The sequence below is a fragment of the Somniosus microcephalus genome, chromosome 21, assembly GCF_052327205.1.
Source record: "Somniosus microcephalus isolate GS21.2 chromosome 21, FLI_Smic_1.0, whole genome shotgun sequence".
In the NCBI taxonomy this organism is placed as follows: domain Eukaryota; kingdom Metazoa; phylum Chordata; class Chondrichthyes; order Squaliformes; family Somniosidae; genus Somniosus; species Somniosus microcephalus.
Window position 1 is genome coordinate 29,651,434 of NC_141007.1, and position 25,295 is coordinate 29,676,728.

General features: G+C 42.6%; 1 protein-coding gene across 1 annotated transcript in view; it reads right to left on the reverse strand.

Moving 5' to 3' along the window:
- Positions 1-16,157, reverse strand: part of LOC147102672 (uncharacterized) — a 74,777-nt gene extending 58,620 nt beyond the window's left edge. Inside the window, exons 1-22 of the mRNA XM_085964100.1 lie at positions 16,095-16,157; positions 15,679-15,718; positions 12,469-12,684; positions 9,353-9,496; positions 9,110-9,266; positions 8,938-8,965; positions 8,716-8,821; positions 8,105-8,197; positions 7,851-7,914; positions 7,652-7,750; positions 7,354-7,457; positions 7,130-7,268; positions 6,088-6,206; positions 5,806-5,955; positions 5,547-5,717; positions 5,131-5,434; positions 4,961-5,031; positions 4,687-4,774; positions 4,473-4,590; positions 3,350-3,473; positions 3,115-3,251; positions 2,774-3,029 (exon numbers count right to left, since the gene is read on the reverse strand). Of these exons, the coding sequence (XP_085820226.1) occupies positions 2,774-3,029; positions 3,115-3,251; positions 3,350-3,473; positions 4,473-4,590; positions 4,687-4,774; positions 4,961-5,031; positions 5,131-5,434; positions 5,547-5,717; positions 5,806-5,955; positions 6,088-6,206; positions 7,130-7,268; positions 7,354-7,457; positions 7,652-7,750; positions 7,851-7,914; positions 8,105-8,197; positions 8,716-8,821; positions 8,938-8,965; positions 9,110-9,266; positions 9,353-9,496; positions 12,469-12,672 (2,676 nt within the window). The 5' untranslated portion in view covers positions 12,673-12,684; positions 15,679-15,718; positions 16,095-16,157. The remainder of the gene's footprint in view (positions 1-2,773; positions 3,030-3,114; positions 3,252-3,349; positions 3,474-4,472; positions 4,591-4,686; positions 4,775-4,960; positions 5,032-5,130; positions 5,435-5,546; positions 5,718-5,805; positions 5,956-6,087; positions 6,207-7,129; positions 7,269-7,353; positions 7,458-7,651; positions 7,751-7,850; positions 7,915-8,104; positions 8,198-8,715; positions 8,822-8,937; positions 8,966-9,109; positions 9,267-9,352; positions 9,497-12,468; positions 12,685-15,678; positions 15,719-16,094) is intronic.
- Between the last annotated feature and the right edge of the window lie 9,138 nt (positions 16,158-25,295).

The window sequence follows — 25,295 nt, forward strand, 5'->3', positions numbered from 1 at the left end:
GGACTAGTAGCCCCACCACAAAGCTAATTCCTCTTCCAAGGTACTCAGTGATTGGTCAGTGTAGGCTAGAATATATAGAAAAGCCATTGTCTTCACTCCCAGCACAAACTCTGTTTCCTAGACACCAACGCCATCCCTCTCCCAGGCCACTGTCTGAGGCTGAACCAGATCTTTCGCAATCTTGCCTTCCTATTTGACCCTGAGCTGAGTTTCCAACCACATATCATCTCCATTACCAAGACCGTCTACTTCCACCTCCATAACATTGCCTGTCTCCACCCCTGCCTCAGCTCATCTGCTGCTGAAACGCTCATCCATACCTTTGCTACCTCTAGACTTGACTGTTCCCATTCTCTTCTGGACGGCCTCCCATCTTCTACCCTCCATAATCTTGATCTCATCCAAAATTCTGCTGCCCATATCCTAACTCGCACCAAGTCCCGTTCACCCATCACCCCTGTGCTTGCTGGCCTACATTGGCACCCAGTCCAGCAACGCCTCAATTTTAAAATTCTCATCCTTGTTTTCAAATCCCTCCATGGGCTCACCCCTCCCTATCTCTGTAACCTCCTGCAGCCCAACAACCCTCAGATAACTGCACTCCTCCAATTCTGGCCTCCTGAGCATTCCCGATTTTCCTTGTTCCAACACTGGCAGCTGTGCCTTCAGCTGCCTAGGCCCTAAACTCTGGAATTCCCTCCCTAAACCTCTCCGCCTCTATACTTCTCCCTCCTCCTTTCAGATGCTCCTTAAAATCTACCTCTTTGACCAAGCTTTTCACCTGTCCAAATATCTCATTATGTGGCTCAGATTCAAATTTTGTTTGATAATGCTCCTGTAAGCGCCTTGTGCTGTTTTACTATGTTAACCATGCTATATAAATGCAAGTTGTTGTTGTTGTTGTAGAATACTCCCTTCCTGCAACCTTTTTGACACACCTCATCTCACACAGTGACTGAAGGAAGCCTTTCCATTGAATAGCTATGAATTCTAAAGCATGGCTACTTGCGTTCAACTGTGCATTTGCACTCACCTGAAGTTGCTGTCTGATTTGTGTATAAATAACAGGGAGTGCCATTAGCCTCACTGTTATTTTCACAGTAAATATCCATCATATCATATAATGTTTAACACTTTGCTTAGATGGGAGTTTGAACCTTTAACACTAAAATCTAGTTGTTTTTATGTAAATAGAGCTCAGAAGGATCAGAATTCTACTGTAGTTTGGTCATTGTTATTGTTATTTCAGGCTGGAGGTCAGGCATACAGGTCAGAAGCACCCAGCATTCTGTGATTGTTTTTGCATTTGTGACAAAATATGACATCTGGAATGTAGCCTATGCATATGCTAGACATACAGTTTTGATAATATTATAGCTAGATAATTGTTTATTAAAATACAATTTGCAACAGTACCAGATGATTATTTACAATTTACTTGTCCTGGACTAGCAGCAGCTTAATATTTCTCTCAGGATGCCTCCTGAACAGAAAAATTAATACCTCATACATAACATGAGGCAAATTGAGGAAAAAAAACAATGTTAAGCAGTATGAAGAGTAAAATCAGGAACCTGAATTGTTAGCATTTAGTGCAACACTTCATTTGTCTTTTCTCTTTCATCTTATCAATTTTCTACCCTTTAGTCCTGAACACATTTTATTGGGCTGGATTTTATGAATGGAGATGTGTTGGAGACCCGACTGCTGCTTGCCTAGTTTCAGTCCCGCCTCCATCAGCCTCTGGCCAACCATTGGGATCTTCCCCTGATTGACCTTGTTAAGCCCACCCAGCGGGCTCAGCAGACCAATTAGGGGGAAGTCAGTGGCAGAGCACATCAGTGTATGATGTGTCAACTGTCAAGAACCTTTGAAAGAAGAAATGTCATCATTTGACAGCTCTGTGAAGCTGTCAAACACTGACATTCTGTGTAGTTTGATGAGACCTTGTGTTCAGGACTCATCAAACTTTTCTACTTTGTAGAAATCAGCTGGCTGTTGGATCGGAGGATCCAACAGTCAGTCTGAGTTCTCTACAATGGTGATGTCGGGACTCTGGCTCCACAGCGGCTGAAGGCTGTAAGCAGAAACAAAGGTAAGTTAACATTTTCTAACACTTTACACTTACCTCACATACTTACCACTCCACACTTGCACCCATCACTCGCCTCTACATTGCACTTTCAGACCCCTCAGACCCCCACAGACCTCCTACTAAGCTCCTACAGCCTGACGGGGTTCCCCCAGGTCAGGAAGCCCATACGTCAGAATGAAAAATGGGGATAATCCTATTTTCTGCCTGTTAACTACCTGCTAACAGGCAGTTAATAGGCTTTAATCCCTTCCTGCCTCCAAGGAGACGGGACCTGGGGCAGGACAGCTTCCCGCCTCCTGGCAACTTTCCCGGCAGTCCCATCTCCATACCTACCTCCTCAGGGCTGAGAAAATCCAGCCCATGACTCTGCTTGGGTGAGGCTCTGCGGATGTCCCATACCTTCTACACATACCCATTTGTTGATATTGGTAGCACGTATGGGCAAGCTATTCCTTAACAAATCTGCATTTTAATCTCTTTGTTGCAATTTTGCCTGCTTTTCCTTTTATATGGTTTGAAAAATCCTTCATCAGCTGATTCCAACACTCACAGAGGAATGCATTTCATTCAACTATCTAATATACCTTTTCCTAGAAATGTACGAATACCAACATTCTTAAGACAAACTATAGAAACAGTAAGGTGCAAACATTTATTTTAATTGTTTGCATTACTTACTGACTGAACTTGAAGCAGTAAATCATTCTTTTCTTGAAGCAGGCCAACCATTTTTTCTTCCAATTGCTTCCTTTTTGCTTCAGATATAGCTAGTGCTTCTTTCGTCTTCTCAAACTCCACTTTCATATTCGCCATTTCCTTTTCAGTTTCTGCGCTCCTCAAAAGAGGTTTGATCTTGAAATACAGTTTCATCCATGGCCAGTGTTTGACGTTCATAAATGAACGGAAGTTGTACTGGATAGTGAAGATGGAGTCCCTGTAGAATTGCATTGAATGCAAATGTTGTTATTATTTGTATTGCTATGTCTACAGTAGTAAAATCTATTAACTTTTCCATTTACCTTCTCTCCATCATGTGCTTAAATTCTACTCTCATTAGGAATCCGCGGCAAATGGCCTGTGTGCGTATAATGATTTGGGCCAATTTGTCATCTCTCATTTCTTCAAGAGTACCCAGGAGACCAGCCTTGAAAAACACCTTTAAATGGGATAAATAATAAATTAGCTTTAAGAGTCATTAGTGGGTCACCGTTCTTAACATTCTGTCATATGACTTTTTGGAAATTGAACTGTTACCTTAGTATGGCCAAACCTATACTGGGTATGGTCCACATCAATGGAGCTCAGCAGTTTCTCAGAAGCCTTTTTGCTATCAATAAATTGTCCTTCGGGTATGGCACTTGCATTTAAGATTTTGTATCTGTGTTTTCAAAAAAATATATATTTTTTTGAGTACGATCACTATTCAATTGATCTATTATGGAATTAAAGGCCAGAAGCAGCCAAATATCATCAATAACCATCTATATCAATAAGGGTATCAGGCCTTGGCTCAGTGGTAGTACTCTTACCTCTGAGTCAGAAGGTCGTAGGTTCAAGATCCACTCCAGAGATTTGAGCATATAATCCAGACTGACACCTCAATGCAATACTGAGGAAGTGCTGCACTGTTGGAGGTGCCAACTTTTGGATCAAACGTTAAACTGGTCTGCCCTCTCGTAAAAGATGTAAAAGATCCCACGCACTATTTGAGCAAGAGCCGGGGAAGTTATCCCCGGTGTCCTGGCCAATATTTATCCCTCAACCAACATCACTAAAACAGATTTTCTGGTCATGTAACTCATTGCTTGTGGGATGTTGCTGCATGCAAATTAGCTGCGTGTTTCCTACGTTATAACAGTGAATACATAGTGGGAATGGTAACATTGTGGTTATGTTACTGGACTAGTAATCCAGAGGCCTGGACTAATGATCCAGAGACATGAGTTCAAATCCCACAATGGCAGCTGTGGAATTTCAATTCAGTTAATTAAATAAATCTGGAATAAAATGCTAGTGTCAGTAATGGTGACCAGGAAACTACTGGGTTGTTGTAAAAACTCATCTAGTTCACTAATGTCCTTTAGGGAAGGAAATCTGTAGTCCTTACCGGATGTGGCTCCAGGCCCACAGCAATGTGGCTGATTCTAAAACTGCCCTCTGAAATGGCCTAGCAGTTCAAGTAGGCAGCCCACCTTCTCAAGAGCAATTAAGGATTGGCAGTAAATGTCGGCCTTGCCAGTGACGCCCACATCCCATGAATGGATAAAAAGACACTTGAAAAAGTACTTGAATGGCTACAAAACGCTTTGGAACATCCTACGGTTGTGAAAGTCACTATATCAACATCCTTTCCTTTTATATTGTAAAAAATTGTTACCTTTGCTTAAAGTCAGCATAAAGGATTCTGCTTGGGAATCCTTTTCTGCAGATTCTGATACCTTCCAACACACCATTGCACCTCAACTGATGAATGACTAGGTGATTATCCACTGCACCTAAACAGAGAATATTATATTGGTTGAATCAATACACATCTGCTAGCAAACAGAATATAATTTTAAATGTTAACATAATTATCTGAAAATTCTTACCTGGAGTCTTTGTTTCATTGGGAATTATACAGCGTACAAAGTGTGGATGAGTGCTTCTTAGATTGGTCATCAGCTTATTCAGGTTTTCCTGTAATACATAAGAGAGATCATTTTATCACAAATAACTTGGAAGAAAATTAAATTATTATTTTTTAGAATGAGACAATTTGATGTAATTTTAATTCATTGCTCTTTAAAGTTTTTCTTCTTAAAATTGCTTAATTATGTTGATAAAGTATTGCTAATTGTGGAAACATTAAAGTTTAAGGTGTACCCTAAAGAGTGCAGACACAGTTTGGAACGAAGATCCCTTCTTCTTGCCACTCTTCTTAGGAGCAGAAGCAGCTGTCAAAAAAGAACATTTAAAACAGATATCGATAAATGCTGTTTCTTCAGTTAGCAAGAAAATGAATGAATAGCTCTTGTTAAGTTAAAATATTTTACCTTCACCAGCATAGGTGACAAAGAGCGATGACAGAAGCTTCATTGGAGATTTCTGATACAGGCCAACAACAGTTTCATTGAGCGGGTCCTTGTTCTTTTCCAACCAGCCAGTGATGTTATAATCCACGGTGCCAGCATAGTGGATCAATGAGAAATGAGCTTCAGGCTTTCCTTTAACAGGCTTGGGTTTCTGGAAGTTGTTTGACTTTCCAAGATGCTGGTCATACAGTTTATTCTTGAAAGTAGTATCTGAGGCCTTGGGGAACATGCACTCCTCCTCCAGGATTGAGAAGATCCCCATGGGCTTGAATGTAAAAATAAGTTTTCTTAAACTGTGAGAATCCTTTGTGTAATTTAGTTTTACAATATTAAAGTTCTTTTTTTCAGCTCTATCTGATTTACCTTTATTCACTTACCTTTTCGATGAGTTCAATGCAAGCAGCCAGATCCATACCAAAGTCAATGAATGTCCATTCAATTCCTTCCTTCTTGTACTCTTCTTGCTCCAGAACAAACATGTGGTGGTTGAAGAACTGCTGCAGTTTCTCATTAGTGAAGTTGATACACAACTGTTCCAAGCTGTTGTACTGGAATTCATGAAAAATAATAATGAAAGCATGCAAGCTCAACAGAGAAAAATTATGTTTATTCAAGAATTGAATTTTTTGGACTCACATCAAAGATTTCGAAGCCTGCAATATCCAGCACACCAATGAAATATTGTCTGGGTTGTCTTGTTTCTAATTGCTGATTGATTTGTGTAACCATCCATGAAAACATCTTCTCATACACAGTTTTTGCCAGTGCGCCCACTGAGTTGTGCACCTTGAATCAACCCAAAAACATATTATGAGCCTTAGAAATTAGGGCTGGATGAAACAAATTTCAGGAATTATTATAGAAGCACTGTGTCAGTACAATTTTATATAATGTCAAAATAATAGTTGCATATAATACCTGTTGTACGGTTTGCCCTTTGGTTACGTACTCATTGCCAACCTTTACTCTTGGGAAGCACAAAGATTTTAACAAATCTGCGGAATTCAAGCCCATCAGGTAAGCAGACTTGTCAGCCACTGTTAAAAAACAAAATCTGTTAAGCATCAGTGGATAATGGGTTTATGGCCACAAACACACTACACTAGGGCTGAGACTGGTAGATTCAGATTGAAAAATGCAGCTGGCTAGACCAGAGTTATACCACGCTTTATCCCTGTGTGAATCATCCTCTAACTGCCAAGAGAGCTCTCTGTACATATGTAATTACAAAAATATTTATCCCTCAATCAACAGCACAAAAACAGATTTTCTGGTCATTATCACATTGCTGTTTGTGAGACCTTGCTGTGCGCAAATTGGCTGTTGCATTTCCTACATTACAACAGTGGCTACACTTCAAAAGTACTTCATTGGCTGTAAGACACTTTGGGACATCCTGAGGCCATGAAAGGCGCTATATAAATGCAAGTCTTCAATCTCAGTTTTGAAATTCTCAATTGACCTAGCCTTAACAGCTTCTTGGGGAGAGCGTTCCAGATTTCCACTACCCTTTGTGTGAAGAAGTGCTTCCTGATATCACCCCTGAGAAAAGACTCAATACTAAGTTGATAATGTGTTTGGAGAGCCACAGGAAATGTATTAGTGCCTATATAATTACCATGAACAACAGAAACACTACTGATTTAGAATTTTCCATTTAGCTAATTATTTTCATAATTAAGTCGTCAGTGGCATTGTACACGGTCAGTTGATAAATATAGTTTTTTATATACATATATAGAGTTGGGACAGAGACTTTGGAAACTTGCTCCACAGTGCTCCATAGTGGCCAGAGCCTGAAACTACATTGTGACAGTTGACATAGCAAAATTAAATAGGAAATGTTGGCATAGCAATTTACAAAGGTAAATGTTGACGGATAAGTGTAACAACATTTTTTAAAACGGGAAGTAAGGTTGGCTCCTACACTAGATTTTTTGATAATATATCAATATTTTACCTTCAGTGCCATCAGGCTCAGCCTGTTCCTCTCGCTGCTTCTGCTTGAACTTTAGGTTACCATAGTGCATTACTGCACCAGTGAGTTTGTAGATACCTGCTTTTTCCTCAGCAGTAAAGCCCAGGATATCAATAGCTTCCTACAGAACCAAAGAAATAATGTTATCATCGCTGTAGCCTCCTTTGCATCAGTAGTTCGATTATTGCCTATATGTCTTAACTTACATCAGTAGCCATCAATTCGTCTTGGTCATCGATACTAGCCACAGCAATCTCACCCTGACTAACGAACGGATAGTCATAGGGGTTGGTGGTGATGAGCAACATTTCTGAAGTGAAAAGATTCAACGGATTTGCAATTAGTTACAAATATTTTTGGAAAACGATCAACAATTTCAGATGCGTTTATTACGAAATCCAACAGTTACTTGAAACGTTTTCATATCTTACACTAACTCTTGTATATTAGTACCAATTTGTTCATTTAAATATAACTGGAATGCCAAAATCTATTTTGGTTTACCGATTAGTTCTGGCTTCTTATTGGACATAATCTGGTAGAAAATATGGTAGCTTCTTTCAGCTCTCAACTGGAAGGTAACACGGGACTTTTCCAGCAGATCTGTTGAGTACATTTACGTTTGAGGTGATGTAGCTTTTTGTACAAAGAAAATAATTTCAATTACACAGATCACAAATAATCCAAATATAATCATACTTACAGGTCTCAATATCAGCGGAAGCCAGTTTTCCTGTCGCCCCGAAGTGGATTCTGATGAATTTACCCTGGGTATTAAGAGAAAATGCTTGTATTAGTCATAAAGCTTACTTTCGAATTTCATTTTCGAACAGTTTCAAATTCCTGTCCAAGTCTGATTTATGACTATATTGATTGGAATGTTATACTATTCACAGATAACGTTTTGTACTCCGATATTTTACCTATAGTATAGAAATAAAGTCTCAGGAAACTTACGAAGCGAGATGAGTTGTCATTTCTCATTGTCTTGGCATTACCAAAGGCTTCAAGCAGCGGATTCGCCTGGATGATTTGATCTTCCAGTGTTCCCTAAAAGTTGTGCAAGTATTCATAAGCAAGCTTTTTTTAAATCTATTACAAAGACTGCAGCTAACAAAAAGTAAACTTATTGAATATTAGATATTCAGATTTGGAAGATTGGGGAGTGATCTAATCTAAGTGTTTAAATGATAAAGGGATTTGATAAGGGAATATGAACAGAGAAACCATTTCCTTTGGGGGTGGGGGGATCCAGAAGAACAGGGTATAATCTTAAAATTAGAGCTTGCTCGACCATTTAAGAGTGAAATCAGCAAGCACTTTTTCACAAAAAGGGCAGTGGAAATCTGGAACTTGCTCCCCAAAAGGCTGTGAATGCTGAGTAAATTGAATTTTTCAAGACTAGATGGATTTTTTTTTAGGTTAGGGTATCAAGGGAAATAGACCAAAGGCGGGTAAATGAAGCTGAGCCACAGATCAGCCCTGATCGAATTGAATGGAATACTCCTGTTCTTTTGTTCCTCTAAATATCATATGTATACTAATTAAAGATTATATTTGTTATTTACCTTCATCTTAGTCTCCTTTTTCTTGGCATCGCCACTGGCTGCAATTGATGCAAAATACTGGATGACACGTTTCGTGTTCACAGTCTTCCCTGCACCGGATTCTCCGCTAGGGTGGAAGGAAACGGGGAGCAAAGTTTTATATAAGCCAATGAAATTGCTATGAATCCTAAATATTGTGGGTTCGGGTGACATATAATTGTAATTAAAAGTATCAGTTCTTACGTAATCAGAATAGACTGGTTTTCACGATCTGTAAAATAAAAAACATGGTAAATTGATGCAAAATTGTCTAAAACTTATGTGAATCGAACTAGTATTCTAAATAGCAAAACATATATATTTACAGTCTGCAGTGAATGAGAGTCATGAAGTGCATAAAAGGATACGTTGTTACCCGTTAACATGAACTGATAAGCGTTGTCAGAGATGGAGAAGATATGGGGAGGAGCCTCCTGACGCTTCTTGCCTCTGTAAGCATTGACAACTTCAGGATTGTACACTGGCAACCACTTGTAAGGGTTCACAGTGACACAGAACAGCCCAGAGTAGGTCTGGATAACAAAATATATGTATTTGTTCAGATTATTTTGGTGATACCATTAATATAAGAACTCGTTCAAGATTCAGGTATACTTACGTAGATCATCCAGGCTGAATAACGCTCTTTGAGGTTAAACAGCACAGATGCTTCATTCAGGTGGGTCAACATGGCCATGTCCTCGATTTTATCGAATTTTGGAGGGTTCATTGGGAAGATTTGATCTTCTTTAACAGTTACTGTCTGCAAAAGCGAACGTGCAATTATGCTAAGCTGATTCCAGTAATGGTAAAAGCAGAATATATATTGACATCATCTAAGGCTACAGTTAAACTGCAGCATCTAGTCACAGATGATTTCTGTGGAGCAACATGCACAGTCAGCAAAGCCCCATTGCAATGCTGACTGCAGATGGTACTGAGCGTAACAGAAAAGGAGCATTGCACATTGTACTTGGATACATATGCAGAACTCTTTAGCTCATGGCCCAGAATTTGCGGTTGTAACGATGGCAAAACTGTCAGTGTTCTCCGTCATTACAACTGTGAAACTGACAGCAACTCCTGGTGTCCGCACACGTGCAGTTAAACGCGGAAATCCAGAAGTTGCTGTCAGTCATTCCCTGCTCCCCCACAGACCCCACAGTTGGCAATCAATTGAAATCACTGAACTGATGTGAACTTCCCCCTTTATGCAGTAATATCGCTGTTAAATACCCCATAAAAAGTTAAGCCTTATTCAATGAGGTATAACTGGGTTTTTAATGGCGTGCTGAGTCATAACTACGGCTGAACAACCGTTTTGGCCCTGAAAAACTAATTTTATATTTGTGGAATGTCAATTTTTTCCATTATGATAAAAATTCCATGGTTTTTAATATAACAATTGTTTTAAGTTTGCTTATGATATTTCAGCTTCTACCTTAATCCCATGTGTATGTCCCAATCTTTATTTCGCTCTCTGTAAAATGATTAAAAAGTGAAGGATGTCTGTGTGAATTCTTCAATGTGATTGGCTGCTTAGCCAGCTTGATGACATCACTGTTGCTAGACGCTGGAGTTTCCCTAGACTGGATGTCAGAATCAAATTAACGTCGGGAAAGGTGAAATCCATGCCACAAAGATCTTTGTGGGCAGTTTTCATCAAGATCAGTGCCGAGCGCCATCACTTCGCCACTGACCGCAAAATCTGGGCCAATGTTTATAATTAGACAAGAGCAATGTGGAGTGTTTCCTCACTCTTAACATGAAAAACATTGAGATCCGAAGGACTAAGGCACTCCATAATTAAATTAATGCTTTCGATCTGGAAGGAGGCATGCCCACAGCTGAAGGTTCCGGTGCAATATGTGCAACAGAGAACTTCCAAGCCCACTAATGACAAATGGGTTCAAAGCCTAGAATGAGAAGCAGTGCCAGGCGTGGCCAGCTTCTTCATATGGGTGAGATACTCTTTTTTTCAATAATTAATGGAAACATTCCATCTCACTCAGCCTTATGTGCTCAGGTACCTCCAAATAAAGCACTTCCTCCAACAAGTACCAACTCCTCTAGAGCTACTAATGATCAACTCCCACCCCATAGTAAAAACATATTTCTTCACAGCACACTGTACTCATCGACACATATAGAGAACTCATAGAAAGTCGCAAAGGTGCACGAGAGTGAGATCTAAGTAACGGGAAAAGGGTGGGCGGGAATTTGTGAACAGCCCTTCACAGTCACGTTGATGTAGGGTTAGGGTGAAGCCAGGTACGGATTCAAAGATGAAGGAAATAATTTTAAATTTATTGCAGTGATTAATGGGAAACTATCATAAATTAGCAAGGACTGGGGTGGTCGGCGATTGGGACATAGCACAGAGAGGATGAATGTGGCCTAGTTTTGCATAAACTGGATTTTATGGAGAGTTTAGAAGGTGGAGTAGCAAGTAGAGTGTTAAATTACTTGAGTCTTGAGGTGATGAAGGCATGTATCGGGGTTTCAGCATTGAAGGTGCAGAAGTAGGAGCAGAGGCAGGCATTGTTGCAGATTTGAAAGTAAGTAGTCTTTGTGAAAGAGGGAGTATGAGATATGAAACTAGGCCCAAGATTTGAAGAGACCACCAAGTTTGTCTGGTTAAACCCGAGATACAGTCCAGGAAGAGGGAAAGAATTGACACCAAGGGAACGGAGCCTATGGCAGGAGCGGAAGATAATGGTCTTCCTGATCTTGAACTGGAGGAAGCTATGATTGATCAAAGACTGGATATTGAGCAAACCTTCTAACAGCAATGAGACAGTTGATGGGTCAGGGAGGTAGTGGAGAGATAGAACTCTCACAAAACGCTCAGAGGGACGAGGTAATACAACGAGAACATACTGCATCAGTGGTATTAAGCTGTACAAAAAGTGACCCAACAAAAACATATCCCGTAAGAGATGCGATAAACTTTACGCAGCTGTGCTGCCTCACCTCATGGCCAACTCGGAGCTGAAACATGACAATGTACAAATATGCACAATTAGGCCTTAAATGCACTCTCCCTCGAATGCTGTGTAGGGGATATTAGCCAGTAGTATATTAGTGCGAAAACTAGTCTACAATGTTTGTCCTTCGTTTAAAAAACTTTTGAAAATTTTACATTTAAAAAGTTATTTATACCTGAGCTATTAATTGTTCAATGATTGTAGATTTTCTGTTTCAACTTGCAACCTGTTTGTTTTTAATGTTCGGTTACTTGAAATAAAATATGGCGGGGGAAGGGGGTTGAACGGTCCCGAGTGAGACAGTGAACCATTCCAAGCACCTCTGAAACACCGTTGGGCTGGAAAGGGAGAGAGGTTCTGGCTCGCAAGTTATACTGTCCCTTTTGAATTTATGGTGCACCTGATAGCACTTTGCAAGGACGAAAAAGTGGCAGATTAACTGTACCCTTGAAGATAAACAAACAGCTCTTGGAAATCTGAAACAAAACCGAAAGCCTGAATATATATCATTGGTAAATTAGATGGTGGGTTAAGAGTTCTTCTGGTCCCTATTTATAGTGGGATGGGGTGAGCGCCCATGAATATTTCCTCTGTTGTAAATTGTAAATGTATTCTTTTAGAATATGTTTACCATTTGCCTGCAAATACAATCAAAGGAAATCATCACATACTTAATTAAGCTGCATAGGATCCGGTACAATTCTTACCATCGGATCCCTGACCTTTCACCAGATCAATTCTTACTAACCTTCTTGTCTATAGTTTCCACTGTGACTTTGCCACCTCCCCTACTCTTGATTGTACCTTGCACGTACAATTGGTTTGGGTCAATGACATAATAGGATGTTTTCGCATCAAATGGTTTATTCTGAGCTTCAATCCGCTCTTTCTCCGATTTGCGGAGAAAATGAGCAGCCAATCCAAAAACCTCCATTTCCGCGTCGGAACTCATGTTTGCGGTTTACTGTTAAAAAAAAAGAAATAACAGCGTTTAATGGTGAGCATTTGACCCAGTCTAAAGTTTGACATGGTCTTCAGATAGTTGATTACAGTCACACCCAGCTGAATGGAAGCCAAACAGGCCGATGCTGTTTTTGCCTTGTTGTATGTCAAGTTTAACGTTGCTAACCAAGGTCATTTAGGATGAATTCACAGACCCAACTGTAGAATGACTGGGAAGAGGTTTGGCTTCCCACTCCTCCTTATCCCTCAACCCCACCCCAGTTGAAGATACAGTATAAATGCAGCCCGAAATCAGCATCTGGGCCCACCTGAAACAACAGAATGTGAAGGTGTTGGCTAATTCCACTTTGCTTGGCAATCAATTGAGGTCTTGCCATCCCATTTACATTCCAATTTTAGGAGGTGGGAAATGATTTCTGCTTGCCGCCAACGCGAAACTTGTGCAGTCTGAATGCACCATTCTAAACATCGCCCAAGCACACACAGCTTTGGACTTTGAATACAACATTTTGTATTTTGCACATACTGCTTTTTAAAAAAAACAAATAACAGTATCATCCCCAATCTCCGGCCTCCCTTTCCTCTCCAAAGTCCTTGAGCATGCTGTCACCTCTCAAATCCATGCCCATATTTCCGACAACTCCATTTTTGAATTCCTCCAATCAGATTTCCACCCCGCTACAGTACTGAAACAGCTCTTATCAAAGTTAAAAATTACATCCTGTGTGATTATGGTAAACTATCCCTCCCTCTTCCTTCTTGACCTGTCTGCAGCCTTTGACACAGTTGACCACACCATCCTCCTCTGATGCCTCTCCACCTTTGTCCAGTTTGGTGGGACTGCACTCGCCTGGTTCCATTCTTATCTATCCAGTCATAGCCAAAGAATCACCTGCAATGGCTTCTCTTCCCACTCCCGCACCATTACTTCTGGAGCTCCCCAAGGCTCTATCCTTAGCCCCCTCCTATTTCGCATCTCTATGCTGCCCCTTGGCAACATCATCTGAAAACATAACATCAGATTCAACATGAACACTGACGACACCCAGCTCTACCTCACCAACTCTTCTCTCGAACCCTCCATTGTCTCTAAATGGTCACACTGCTTGTCCAACCCCCAACTAAATATTGAGAAGACCGAAGCCATTGTCTTTGGTCCCCGCCACAAACTCCATTCTCTAGCCACCAACTCCATCCCTCTCCCTGGCAACAGTCTGAGGCTGAACCAGACCGTTCACAACCTTGGTCTCATATTTGACCTTGAGATGAGCTTCTGACCACATAATCGCACCATCACCAAGACCACCTACTTTCACCTCTGTAATACTGCCTTACTCCGTCCCTGCCTCAGCTCATCTGCTGCTGAAACCCTCATCCATGCCTTTGTTACCTCTAGACTTGACTATTCCAATGCTCTCCGGGCCAGCCTCCCATCTTCCACCCTCCTTAAACTTGAGCTCATCCAAAACTCTGCTGCCCGTATCCTAACTTGCACCAAGTCCCGTTCACTGATCACCCCTGTGCTCACTGACCCACATTGGTTCCCTGTCCAAAATTTAAAAAGTCTCATCCTTGTTTTCAAATCCCTCCATGGCCTCGCCCCTCCTTATCTCTGTAACCTCCTTCAGCCCTACCACCCTCCGAGATCTTTGCACCCCTCCAATTCTGCCTCTTGTGCATCCCCTATTTTCATCACTCTACCATTGGCAGCCATGCCTTCAGCTGCCGAGGCCCTAAGCTCTGGAATTCCTTCCGTAAACCTCTCTGTCTCTCTACCTCTCTCTCCTCCTTTAAGCCGCTCCTTAAAATCTACCTCTTTGGCCAAGCTTTTGGTCATCTGTCCTAATATCTCCTTATGTGGCTCGGTGTATGCTCCTGTGAAAGGATGTTTTACTGTGTTAAAGACACTATATAAATACAAGTTGTTGTTGTTGTAAATTGAAACAAATCTGAAATGTATTTCTGCTAAAATATGTTTATGCAACACAGCTGCAAGCAATTTCATTTTAGATGACACAGGAGTGTTACAATATCAATTTCTGTATTACCTCCAAAATAAACTCCTGTCTGGAAATTAAGTAAGCTGTGATCATGGTTAAAATAGCGTTGTTGCATTGTAAAGTGCAATACTTAAAGGGTAAGCATATTTTGTATTTCACAAAAACCCATCTGCCTTCCTACCTGGCAACTGGGGAACAATGACTAGAAGGTATTGAAATCAATCAAGGTAGGGAAATATATTCAGCCGTCGTCAACTTATTTTGACTAAAATGCTTACATGAAAATCTGGTTCAGAAAGTAACTACGTCGTATGATGCAGATCTGAGTCATCAAACAAAAAGTCTCGCTAAGTGGTAGTGCTGCAGAGCAAAACGTCTCAAACCTGTGATCAGAACAGGTGGCAGTGGCACACTGCACTGCCACCGGATCCAGGTCAGCAACTGAAACGTCACCAGGCTTGCTGCCTCGGTTCCCCATCCAATGATCCTTGTTGAAAGTACACGTGTTACCGTCAGGTAAGGCCAGGAGTTGGGATAGTCGGCCCACACTCACTGTCTGAATGTGTGACACATTTGTCACAGGTGAAGAATGGCCACGAGGGCAAGGTAGAAATGAAGAGCAAAATGGAAGAAATGATTATAAAAACAAACAATGGTATATTTTATATAATTTTCTGATCTGTACAAAATCCTTGGTTGTTATTTCGGGCATCCCAGTTAATAGGAACTCCTGTCTGTATTGTTGTCTGTTCAAAATGGGCTGTCGGTACAGTGCTAGTTGCCTGTTCTCCCCATCTTCCATTAAAAAAAACACCAATTAAGATCAGTCGGTCCTTTCTTTTTACACCTCAGTCCCACCCAAGTCTGTGTCTCTCCATTGCACTATCATGCCCTGCAGCAATTACTGGCAAGAGTATCCGTTACAGAAGAGTCAATCACATTTTAGTCTGTACCATGGAGTATTCCTTTTGAATTGAAACGTCTGCGGTCCTTACCTGTCGTGACAAGAGCAGAAGGCCCGAGATCAGTTCGTAACTGTAAGAAACAAGACATATATAGTTATATATAGGCCACCATACAAACAAACTTGAATGGAAATATCTGAAATACATATGACATTAGAGTGAATTAACAATTTTTGCATTGCTTGAACACAAGCCTTCTCGAGGGCAATTAGGGATGGGCAAAAATGCAGGCCTTGCCAGCGACGCCCACATCACATGAATGAATAAAATACATTCAAATAACGTTTGGAAGAAAAGGTGCAATAGGACCGATTTGATGGAATCTTAAATATTGCCCTATAATTAACAAGCTATTGTTGAAGATATTGCAATACCGCACAAAAATACAAAAATCATCACCCCTTCACCCGCCCAACCCTATAGATGTGTGAGTTCCAAATTCTCACTTTGAAGGTTGATCGAGGAACCCAGTCAGCACAAGGCAGAGCAGCACTTTTATAGGGAGATCCGGTGGGAGAGGCGATCTTTGTAATTGGTTGGCTCCATTTTGCTCACGAAATGTTTTATTGGCCTATAAAAAAATTTCAACAATGCAATTCTACATCAAGCCAACACTATCGCTTTCGCATTCTTGGCAGTGCACTATAATTTTGATAAAAAAATGAATGCAGAGTGAACCAGTTGCTTTTTTCATATGGAAAATTGCAGTCGCTGAAAACGTTTGAATTTATGCCTTTTTGTAGAACGGTACTTTGAAAAGGTGGCAGTAAAACCAAAGCAAATCATTCAATTATCGAAGTTCAAAAGTGCATTACTTTTACCAACAATTTGCAAGCTATATTTTATGTTTAAACATGCACTTATGGTTCAGACCCAAATAATTTTTGTATCTCGTTCGGTATACTTAATTGACGATGAACTTATAGAGGTGTCACTGTTCAATCTAGCATCATAAGATGTAGGTGTCTTTTCGTTACCCATAATTTGAAACCGGAGTATATATGGCGTTTATAATTTCACACACTGAACAACCTTGATCGTCATTGGGGAGCATGCGGCTCTGTTTCCTTGCCTTGGCTAGCGCTGGGATTAACAATGTTGTAATGTTTCTGTTTTAACTGTGCTGACAGAGAACTGAGAAAACAGATCATATGGGATGTAGGTTCAGAAGAATGTTGAGCAGCCTTGCATTGCAAAATGTCTCGCCCAATACCGCCCACATTAATTCCGAAAATCTCAAACAGAATTGCAATATTTTTAAGTTTTGCTCCCCGCAACTAGATGCTGTTTGATTGACTTTTACTTCAGGCTTCTAGCCTCTCACTAAACTCTACTGTATTTTATTACCTCTTTTATCTCAGTGTATTCTTGCCAGTACAATGGCTGTGCGCTTTCTGTAATTATAGATGGGAAATGCACCGTAAGAACATTTTCAACTCGGAGATCAAGATATCCAGCAAACCCTGTACCAGTTGCTTGATCCCCCTTGCTGAAGGCTATTGTACTAGCAGTGATTATGCAAATGATTTCCTCGACCATTTCAATACTAGAGTGACTTCAACTCCCACTCATTTTAATTTTTGTGAGACAAAGTTATGGACTTTTAGCCCGCTGTGATGGGGGTTGCTACTGTTTATACCACTTGGGTAGGACTACCTGCAGTTGAATACGTTATGCTCTTCACTTCTGTCAATTTCATATAAGAACATAAGAACATAAGAAGTAGGAGCAGGAGTAGGCCATACGGCCCCTCGGGCCTGCTCCATTCAATAGGATCATGGCTGATCCGAACCTAGACTCACGTCCACTTCCCTGCCTGCTCCCTGCAACCCCTAATTCCCTTATCAGCTAGGAAACTGTCTATCTTATGTTGCAGTAGCTATTCAATCCCTCATTGATAAAAAAAAAAGACCTCAATAGATGTAGGGTCTAAGACTACTTTCGCATTGACGTCCCTCCTCCCCCCACCCCCACTGCTCAGGAGCAGTGTACCTTGAACAATGATTGCAATGGTCAGCCAGCACTTTATACAGCAGGTCCTCCTCTCTGATTAGTGCTTGTGAAAAGCATCACAATGCTGGCAGAGCAAAGTTACAATCGCCAGCTCCAACGTCGTTTCAACAACTCTTGCATACCAACACCCCTCTGGATCCTTCTTCCGTTTTACTTTCCTCTGACCCCATCCCTCCATCCAATCTCATCCTTTGTCATGTTTTCACTATCCCCTCTGACCTTCCCCTCTCTGACCCTGAATGATCAGTCCTCAGCAAAGGCCTCAGCTTCATCCCATTACGCCACCACCTCAATGAATTTTGAGGTCGGCACGATGCTGAACTCTTCTTCCATCACCTCTGTGCCCACTTCTTTCGCCAGGAGTCTTCCCTCCGCACAGCAGACCCTTGCTCCCATCTTCAGAATTCTCGTTCCATCTGGACCCCTCCCTCTGGGCCTCTTATCCTCTCTAGGTCTTTTCATTGGGAACTGCTGCTGTGACATCGGCCGTCTCAATTTTTTTATTCCGCTCACTCACTCTAACCTACCTCCCTCTGAACTTGCAGCACTCCGTTCACTTAGGTCCAACCTTAATATTGTCATTAACCTGCTGACAAGTGTGGAGCTGTTGTTTGGCAAACTGACCTCTGCCTTGCAGAGGCTGAACACCTCTGACACCTCTTCCTACCTCCCCCTAGACTATAACCCTACCAACGAACATCAAGTTAATGGGCCGGATATTCCGATCCCCATGAGTGCATACGACATGCGTACGAGGTGTGTATGCACCCATAGGGGCCGCGCAAGTGTCGGGTTTAGGCATGCGAAGTGCATGCACTAAAACCCGGCACTTCCGATCTGTCAAAAATCCTCTTGACCGATCCTCCGCCTGCCCGGGGGATGGGCCTACGCAGGCAGAGAGTTCCGCTTTCTGCACAAGCTCCGCCCGCTGAAAACCTTTAAAAATCTTACGCCTGGTAAAAGCAGGCCTTACGCATAAGAGTTTAAATAAATTAAAAAAATTTAAAAAATTTTTTTTCACTCATTTATAATTTTAAAATACTTTTAAAAAAGGTAAGTTTATTTTTAGCCCCATAAAAAAAAATTAAATCATTTTTTCAAAAAATTAAAATTTTGTTTAAAATATTGAATTTAATGTAATTTTAACTAGTCATAGTCATAGATTTTCAGTTGCTTGCGCCAGCAGTTAGCGCCTTAAGAGAAGTGATTTTCGGGCGCTATGCGTGTAGCGCCTGGGCGCAGCGCAGTTTGCGCCCCGCCCCAAATTAAGTTGCCCGTTAGCGCCGGCGCAAAGTTTAGCGGCCGCCCGGATGCGCGCGCAGAAAATGACGTCACATCCTCGTGCAACGCCCTTTGGCCGCCCCGAATCCAAACTTCAGTCGGACCGCCCCATTGTGCGGCTGGCGTCCAGAGCGCTTGTAAAATGGAACGCAACACACCCTGGGGAGCGCGAATTAAAGGGCACTCGTACAAAAGGCACTCTGCGTGAGTTGTGCGGAAGTAAGCTGTCTGTTGTTCTGAACGGTCTAACCACCGCCGCCACCGCCGCCGCCGCCGCCGCCGCCGCCACCGCCGCCACCACCACCACCACCACCACCACCACCACCACCACCACCACCACCACCACCACCACCCTCCCGTTTCTCCCCAGACTGCATTTGAAAAAAATACATGCACCCTTCCCCTTTAAGAGCTCACTGGCACCAGAGTGTCTGCCGTGTGCTGCGCCCGAGCTCGGGTGTTGCGCTCTCCACCGCCGGCTTAGCGCCTAAAGATACTAGTGGAATGCCTCTTTTAGCGCTCCACCAACCTCTTAGGGCAAAGCCACTGAATTTCCGGCAACGGGGTGCTACTTTGGGGCGGGCGATAACTTCGGGCGGGCGCTAAGCTTAACGCCCCAAAACTGTCTATACTGAAAATCTAGCCCATAGAGTTATACAGCACAGAAAGAGGCCCTTCGGCCCATCGTGTCCACACCGGCCATCAAGCCCCGTCTATTCTAATCCTATTTTCCAGCACTTGGTCCGTAGCCTTGTATGCTATGGCGTTTCAAGTGCTCATCTAAATGCTTCTTGAATGTTGTGAGGGTTCCTGCCTCTACCATCCTTTCAGGCAGTGAGTTCCAGATTCCAACCACTCTCTGGGTGAAAAAGTTTTTCCTCAAATCCCCTCTAAACCTCCTGCCCCTTATCTTGAAACTATGCCCCCTGGTTATTGACCCCTCTACTAAGGGGGAAAGTTCCTATCTATCTACCCTATCTATGCCCCTCTTAATTTTGTACACCTCAATCAGGTCCCCCCTCAGCCTTCTCTGCTCTAAGGAAAACAACCGCAGCCTGTCCAGTCTCCCTTCATAGCTGAAGCGCTCCAGCCCAGGTAACATCCTGGTGAATCTCCTCTGCACCCTTTCCAATGCAATCACATCCTTCCTATAGTGTGGTGACCAGAACTGCACACAGTATTCCAGCTGTGGCCTAACTAGCGTTTTGTACAGCTCCATCATAACCTCCCTGCTCTTATATTCTATGCCTCAACTAATGAAGGCAAGTATCCCATATGCCTTTTTAACCACCTTATCTACCTGTCCAGCTGCCTTCAGGTATCTATGTGCATGCACACCAAGGTCCGTCTGATCCTCTGTCCTTCCTAGGGTCCAACCATTCATTGTGTATTCCCTTGCCTTGTTAGTCCTCCCAAAATGTATCACCTTACACTTTTCAGGGTTAAATTCCATTTGCCACTGTTCTGCCCAGCTAACCATCCCGTCTATATCGTCCTGTAGCCTAAGGCTTCCCTCCTCGCTATTTACCACTCCACCAATTTTTGTGTCATCTGCGAACCTACTGGTCATACCTCCTACATTCATATCTAAATCATTAATGTACACTACAAACAGCAAAGGACCCAGCACCAATCCCTGTGGTACACCACTGGACACAAGCTTCCAGTCACAAAAACAACCTTCGACCATCACCCTCTGCCTCCTGCCACTAAGCCAATTTTGGATCCAATGTGCCAAGGCACCCTGGATCCCATGGGCTCTTACCTTCTTGACCAGTCTCCCTTGCAGGATTTTGTCAAAAGCCTTACTGAAGTCCATGTAGACTACATCAACTGCACTACCCTCATCTACACACCTAGTCACCCCCTCAAAAAATTCAAACAAATTGGTTAGACATGATCTCCCCCTGACAAAGCCATGCTGACTATCCTTGATTAATCCTTGCCTCTCCAAGTGGAGGCTAATTCTGTCCCTCAGAATTTTTTCCAATAATTTCCCTACCACTGATGTTAGGCTCACTGGCCAGTAATTCCCTAGTTTATCCCTACTACCCTTCTTGAATAATGGTACTACATTAGCTGTCCTCCAGTCCTCTGGCACCTCCCCTGTGGCCAGAGAGGTTCTGAAAATTTGTGTCAGAACCCCTGCAATCTCCTCCCTTGCCTCACACAGCAGCCTGGGATACATCTCGTCTGGGCCTGGGGATTTATCCACTTTTAAGCCCACTAAAACCGCTAGTACCTCCTCCCTCTCAATACTAATTTGTTCAAGTATCTCACAATCCCCCTGCTTGATTTCTATGCCTACATCGTCCTTCTCCATAGTGAACACAGATGCAAAATATTCATTTAAAACCTCACCTATATCTTCCAGCTCTACACACAGATTACCACTTTGGTCCCTAATGGGCCCTACTCTTTCCCTGGTTAACCTTTTGCCCTTAATATACTTATAAAACTCCTTGGAATTTTCCTTTATTTTGCCCGCCAGTGTTTTTTCATGCCCCCTCTTCACTCTCCTAATTTCTTTTTTAAGTACCCCCCTGCACTTTCTATGCTCCTCTAGGGCTTCCAATGTTTTTAGTCCTTTGTATCTGCCAAAAGCCTCCCTTTTTTCCTAATCCATTCTTGTATATCCCTTGACATCCAGGGTTCCCTGGGCTTGTTGGTCTGATGAAAGGGTGGAACTGAAATAAATCAGTATTTGTAGGGAAATGGTGTTAGGAAAATTGATGGGACTGAAGGCCGATAAATCCCTAGGGCCTGATAATCTACATCCCAGGGTACTTAAGGAAGTGGCCCTAGAAATAGTAGATGCATTGCTGGTCATCTTCCAGAACTCGATAGACTCCGGAACAGTACCCATGGATTGGAGGGTAGCTAATGTTACCCCACTATTCAAAAAAGGTGGCAGAGAAAAAGTGGGGAATTATAGACCGGTAAGTCTGACATCAGTAGTGGGGAAAATGCTAGAGTCCATTATAAAAGATGTAGTAGCAGAGCACTTGGAAAGCAGTGACAGGATCAGACAAAGTCAACATGGATTTACAAAAGGTAAATCATGCTTGACTAATCTACTGGAATTTTTTGAGGATGTAACTGGTAAAATAGATAAGGGAGAACCAGTGGATGTGGTGTATTTGGACTTTCAGAAGGCTTTCGATAAGGTCCCGCATAAGAGATTAGCATGCAAAATTAAGGCACATGGGATTGGGGGCAAGGTATTGACTTGGATAGAGAACTGGTTGGCGGACAGAAAGCAAAGAGTTGGAATAAACGGGTCATTTTCCGAGTGGCAGGCAGTGATTAGTGGGGTACCGCAAGGATCGGTCCTAGGACCCCAGCTGTTCACAATATATTAATGATATGGACGAGGGAATTGGATGTAATATCTCCAAATTTGCAGACGACACAAAGCTGGGTGGGAGGGTATGCTGTGAGGAGGATGTCATGAAACTCCAGTACGATTTGGACAGGTTAGGTGATTGGGCAGAAACATGGCAAGTGCACTATAATGTGGATAAATGTGAGGTTATCCACTTTGGTGGCAAAAACAGGAAGGCAGATTATTATTTGAATGGCAATAGATTGGGAGAAGGGGAAGTGCAAAGAGACCTGGGTGTTCTTGTGCACCAGTCGCTGAAGGTAAGCATGCAGGTGCAGCAGGCGGTTAAGAAGGCAAATGGTATGTTGGCCTTCGTAGCAAGAGGGTTCGAGTACAGGAACAAGGATGTCTTGCTACAGTTGTACAGGGCCTTGGTGAGACCGCACCTTGAATATTGTGTGCAGTTTTGGTCGCCTTATCTGAGGAAGGACGTTCTTGCCATGGAAGGAGTGCAGCGAAGATTCACCAGGCTGATACCTGGGATGGCAGGAATGACGTATGAGGAGAAATTGTGTCGATTGGGCTTATACTCACTGGAGTTTAGAAGATTGAGAGGGGATCTCATCGAAACCTATAAAATTCTGTCAGGCCTGGACAGACTAGATGCTGGAAGGATGTTCCCGATGGTCGGGGCGTCCAGAACCAGGGGTCATAGTCTAAGGATAAGGGGTAGGCCATTTAGGACTGAAATGAGGAGGAATTTCTTCACCCAGAGAGTAGTGAACCTGTGGAATTCTCTGCCACAGAGGGCGGTGGAGGCCAGTTCATTAAATATATTCAAGAAAGAGTTGGATATATTTCTTGAGGCTAAAGGAATCAAGGGATATGGGGAGAAGGCAGGGACAGGGTACTGAATTTGAATGATCAGCCATGATCTCAATGAATGGCGGAGCAGGCTCGAAGGGCCGAATGGCCTACTCCTGCTCCTATCTTCTATGTTTCTATGTTTCTATGTTTCACCCTTGACCTATACGGGAACATGTTGGCATTGTACTCTCTCTATTTCCTTTCTGCAAGACTCCCACTGCTCTGATGTGGATTTTCCTACAAGTAGCTGATCCCAGTCCACTTTGGCCAGATCCTGCCTTATCATATTAAAATCGACCTTTACCCAATTTAGAACCTTTATTTCCGGTCCATCTTTGTCCTTTTCCATGACTACCTTAAATCTCACCGAATTATGATCACTGTCACCAAAATGCTCTCCTACTGACACTTCTACCACTTGCCCGGCTACATTCGCTAGGATTAGATCCAGTACCGCCCCCTCTCTTGTAGGACTTTCTACATGCTGGTGCAAAAAGCTCTCCTGGATGCACTTTAAGAATTCCACACCCTCTAAGCCTTTCACACTCTGACTATCCCAATTAATATTGGGGAAGTTGAAATCCCCTACTATTATTACCCTATTATTTCTACACCTCTCTGAGATTTGCCTACATATCTGTTCCTCTATCTCCCCCTGACTGTTTGGGGTCCTATAGTACACTCCCAGCAAAGTGCTTTCCCCCTTTTTGTTTTTAAGTTCTACCCATGTGGACTCATTAGACTAATTTTAAATAAGTGATTTTAAAAAAATGATTTAATGTTTAACTTTTATAAGTGATCCCCATTCAAACTTTTGAAAGATCAATGCGTAGAGACTGTCAAAAGTGTGCAACATAGAAACATAGAAGATAGGAGCAGGAGTAGGCCATTCGGCCCTTCGAGCCTGCTCCGCCATTCAATGAGATCATGGCTGATCATCCAAATTCAGTACCCTGTCCCTGCCTTCTCCCCATATCCCTTGATCCCTTTAGCCTTAAGAAATATATCCATCTCTTTTTTGAATATATTTAATGAACTAGCCTCCACCGCCCTCTGTGGCAGAGAATTCCACAGGTTCACCACTCTCTGGGTGAAGAAATTCCTCCTCATTTCAGTCCTAAATGGCTTACCCCTTATCCTTAGACTATGACCCCTGGTTCTGGACTCCCCGGCCATCATAAACATCCTTCCTGCATCTAGTCTGTCCAGGCCTGACAGAATTTTATAGGTTTCGATGAGATCCCCTCTCAATCTTCTAAACTCCAGTGAGTATAATCCCAATCGCCACAATCTCTCCTCATACATCATTCCTGCCATCCCAGGTATCAGCCTGGTGAATCTTCGCTGCACTCCTTCCATGGCAAGAATGTCCTTCCTCAGGTAAGGCGACCAAAACTGCACACAATACTCAAGGTGCGGTCTCACCAAGGCCCTGTACAACTGTAGCAAGACATCCTTGTTGCTGTACTCGAACCCTCTTGCTACGAAGGCCAACATACCATTTGCCTTCTTAACCGCCTGCTGCACCTGCATGCTTACCTTCAGCGACTGGTGCACAAGAACACCCAGGTCTCTTTGCACTTCCCCTTCTCCCAATCTATTGCCATTCAAATAATAATCTGCCTTCCTGTTTTTGCCACCAAAGTGGATAACTTTACATTTATCCACATTATAGTGCATTTACCATGTTTCTGCCCAATCACCCAATCTGTCCAAATCGTACTGGAGTTTCACAACATCCTCCTCACAGCTTACCCTCCCACCCAGCTTTGTGTCGTCTGCAAATTTGGAGATATTACATCCAATTCCCTCGTCCAGATCATTAATATATATTGTGAACAGCTGGGGTCCTAGGACCGATCCTTGCGGTACCCCACTAGTCACTGCCTGCCACTCGGAAAACGACCCGTTTATTCCAACTCTTTGCTTTCTGTCCGCCAACCAGTTCTCTATCCAAGTCAATACCTTGCCCCCAATCCCATGTGCCTTAATTTTGCACGCTAATCTCTTATGTGGGACCTTATCGAAAGCCTTCTGAAAGTCCAAATACACCACATCCACTGGTTCTCCCTTATCTATAAGGGGGATTCCCGTCTTTGATTGGTTCCCCATGGCCCATGTAATCCCAGGGACGCTTGCGAACCCGCCTGCGCCCCTGGAA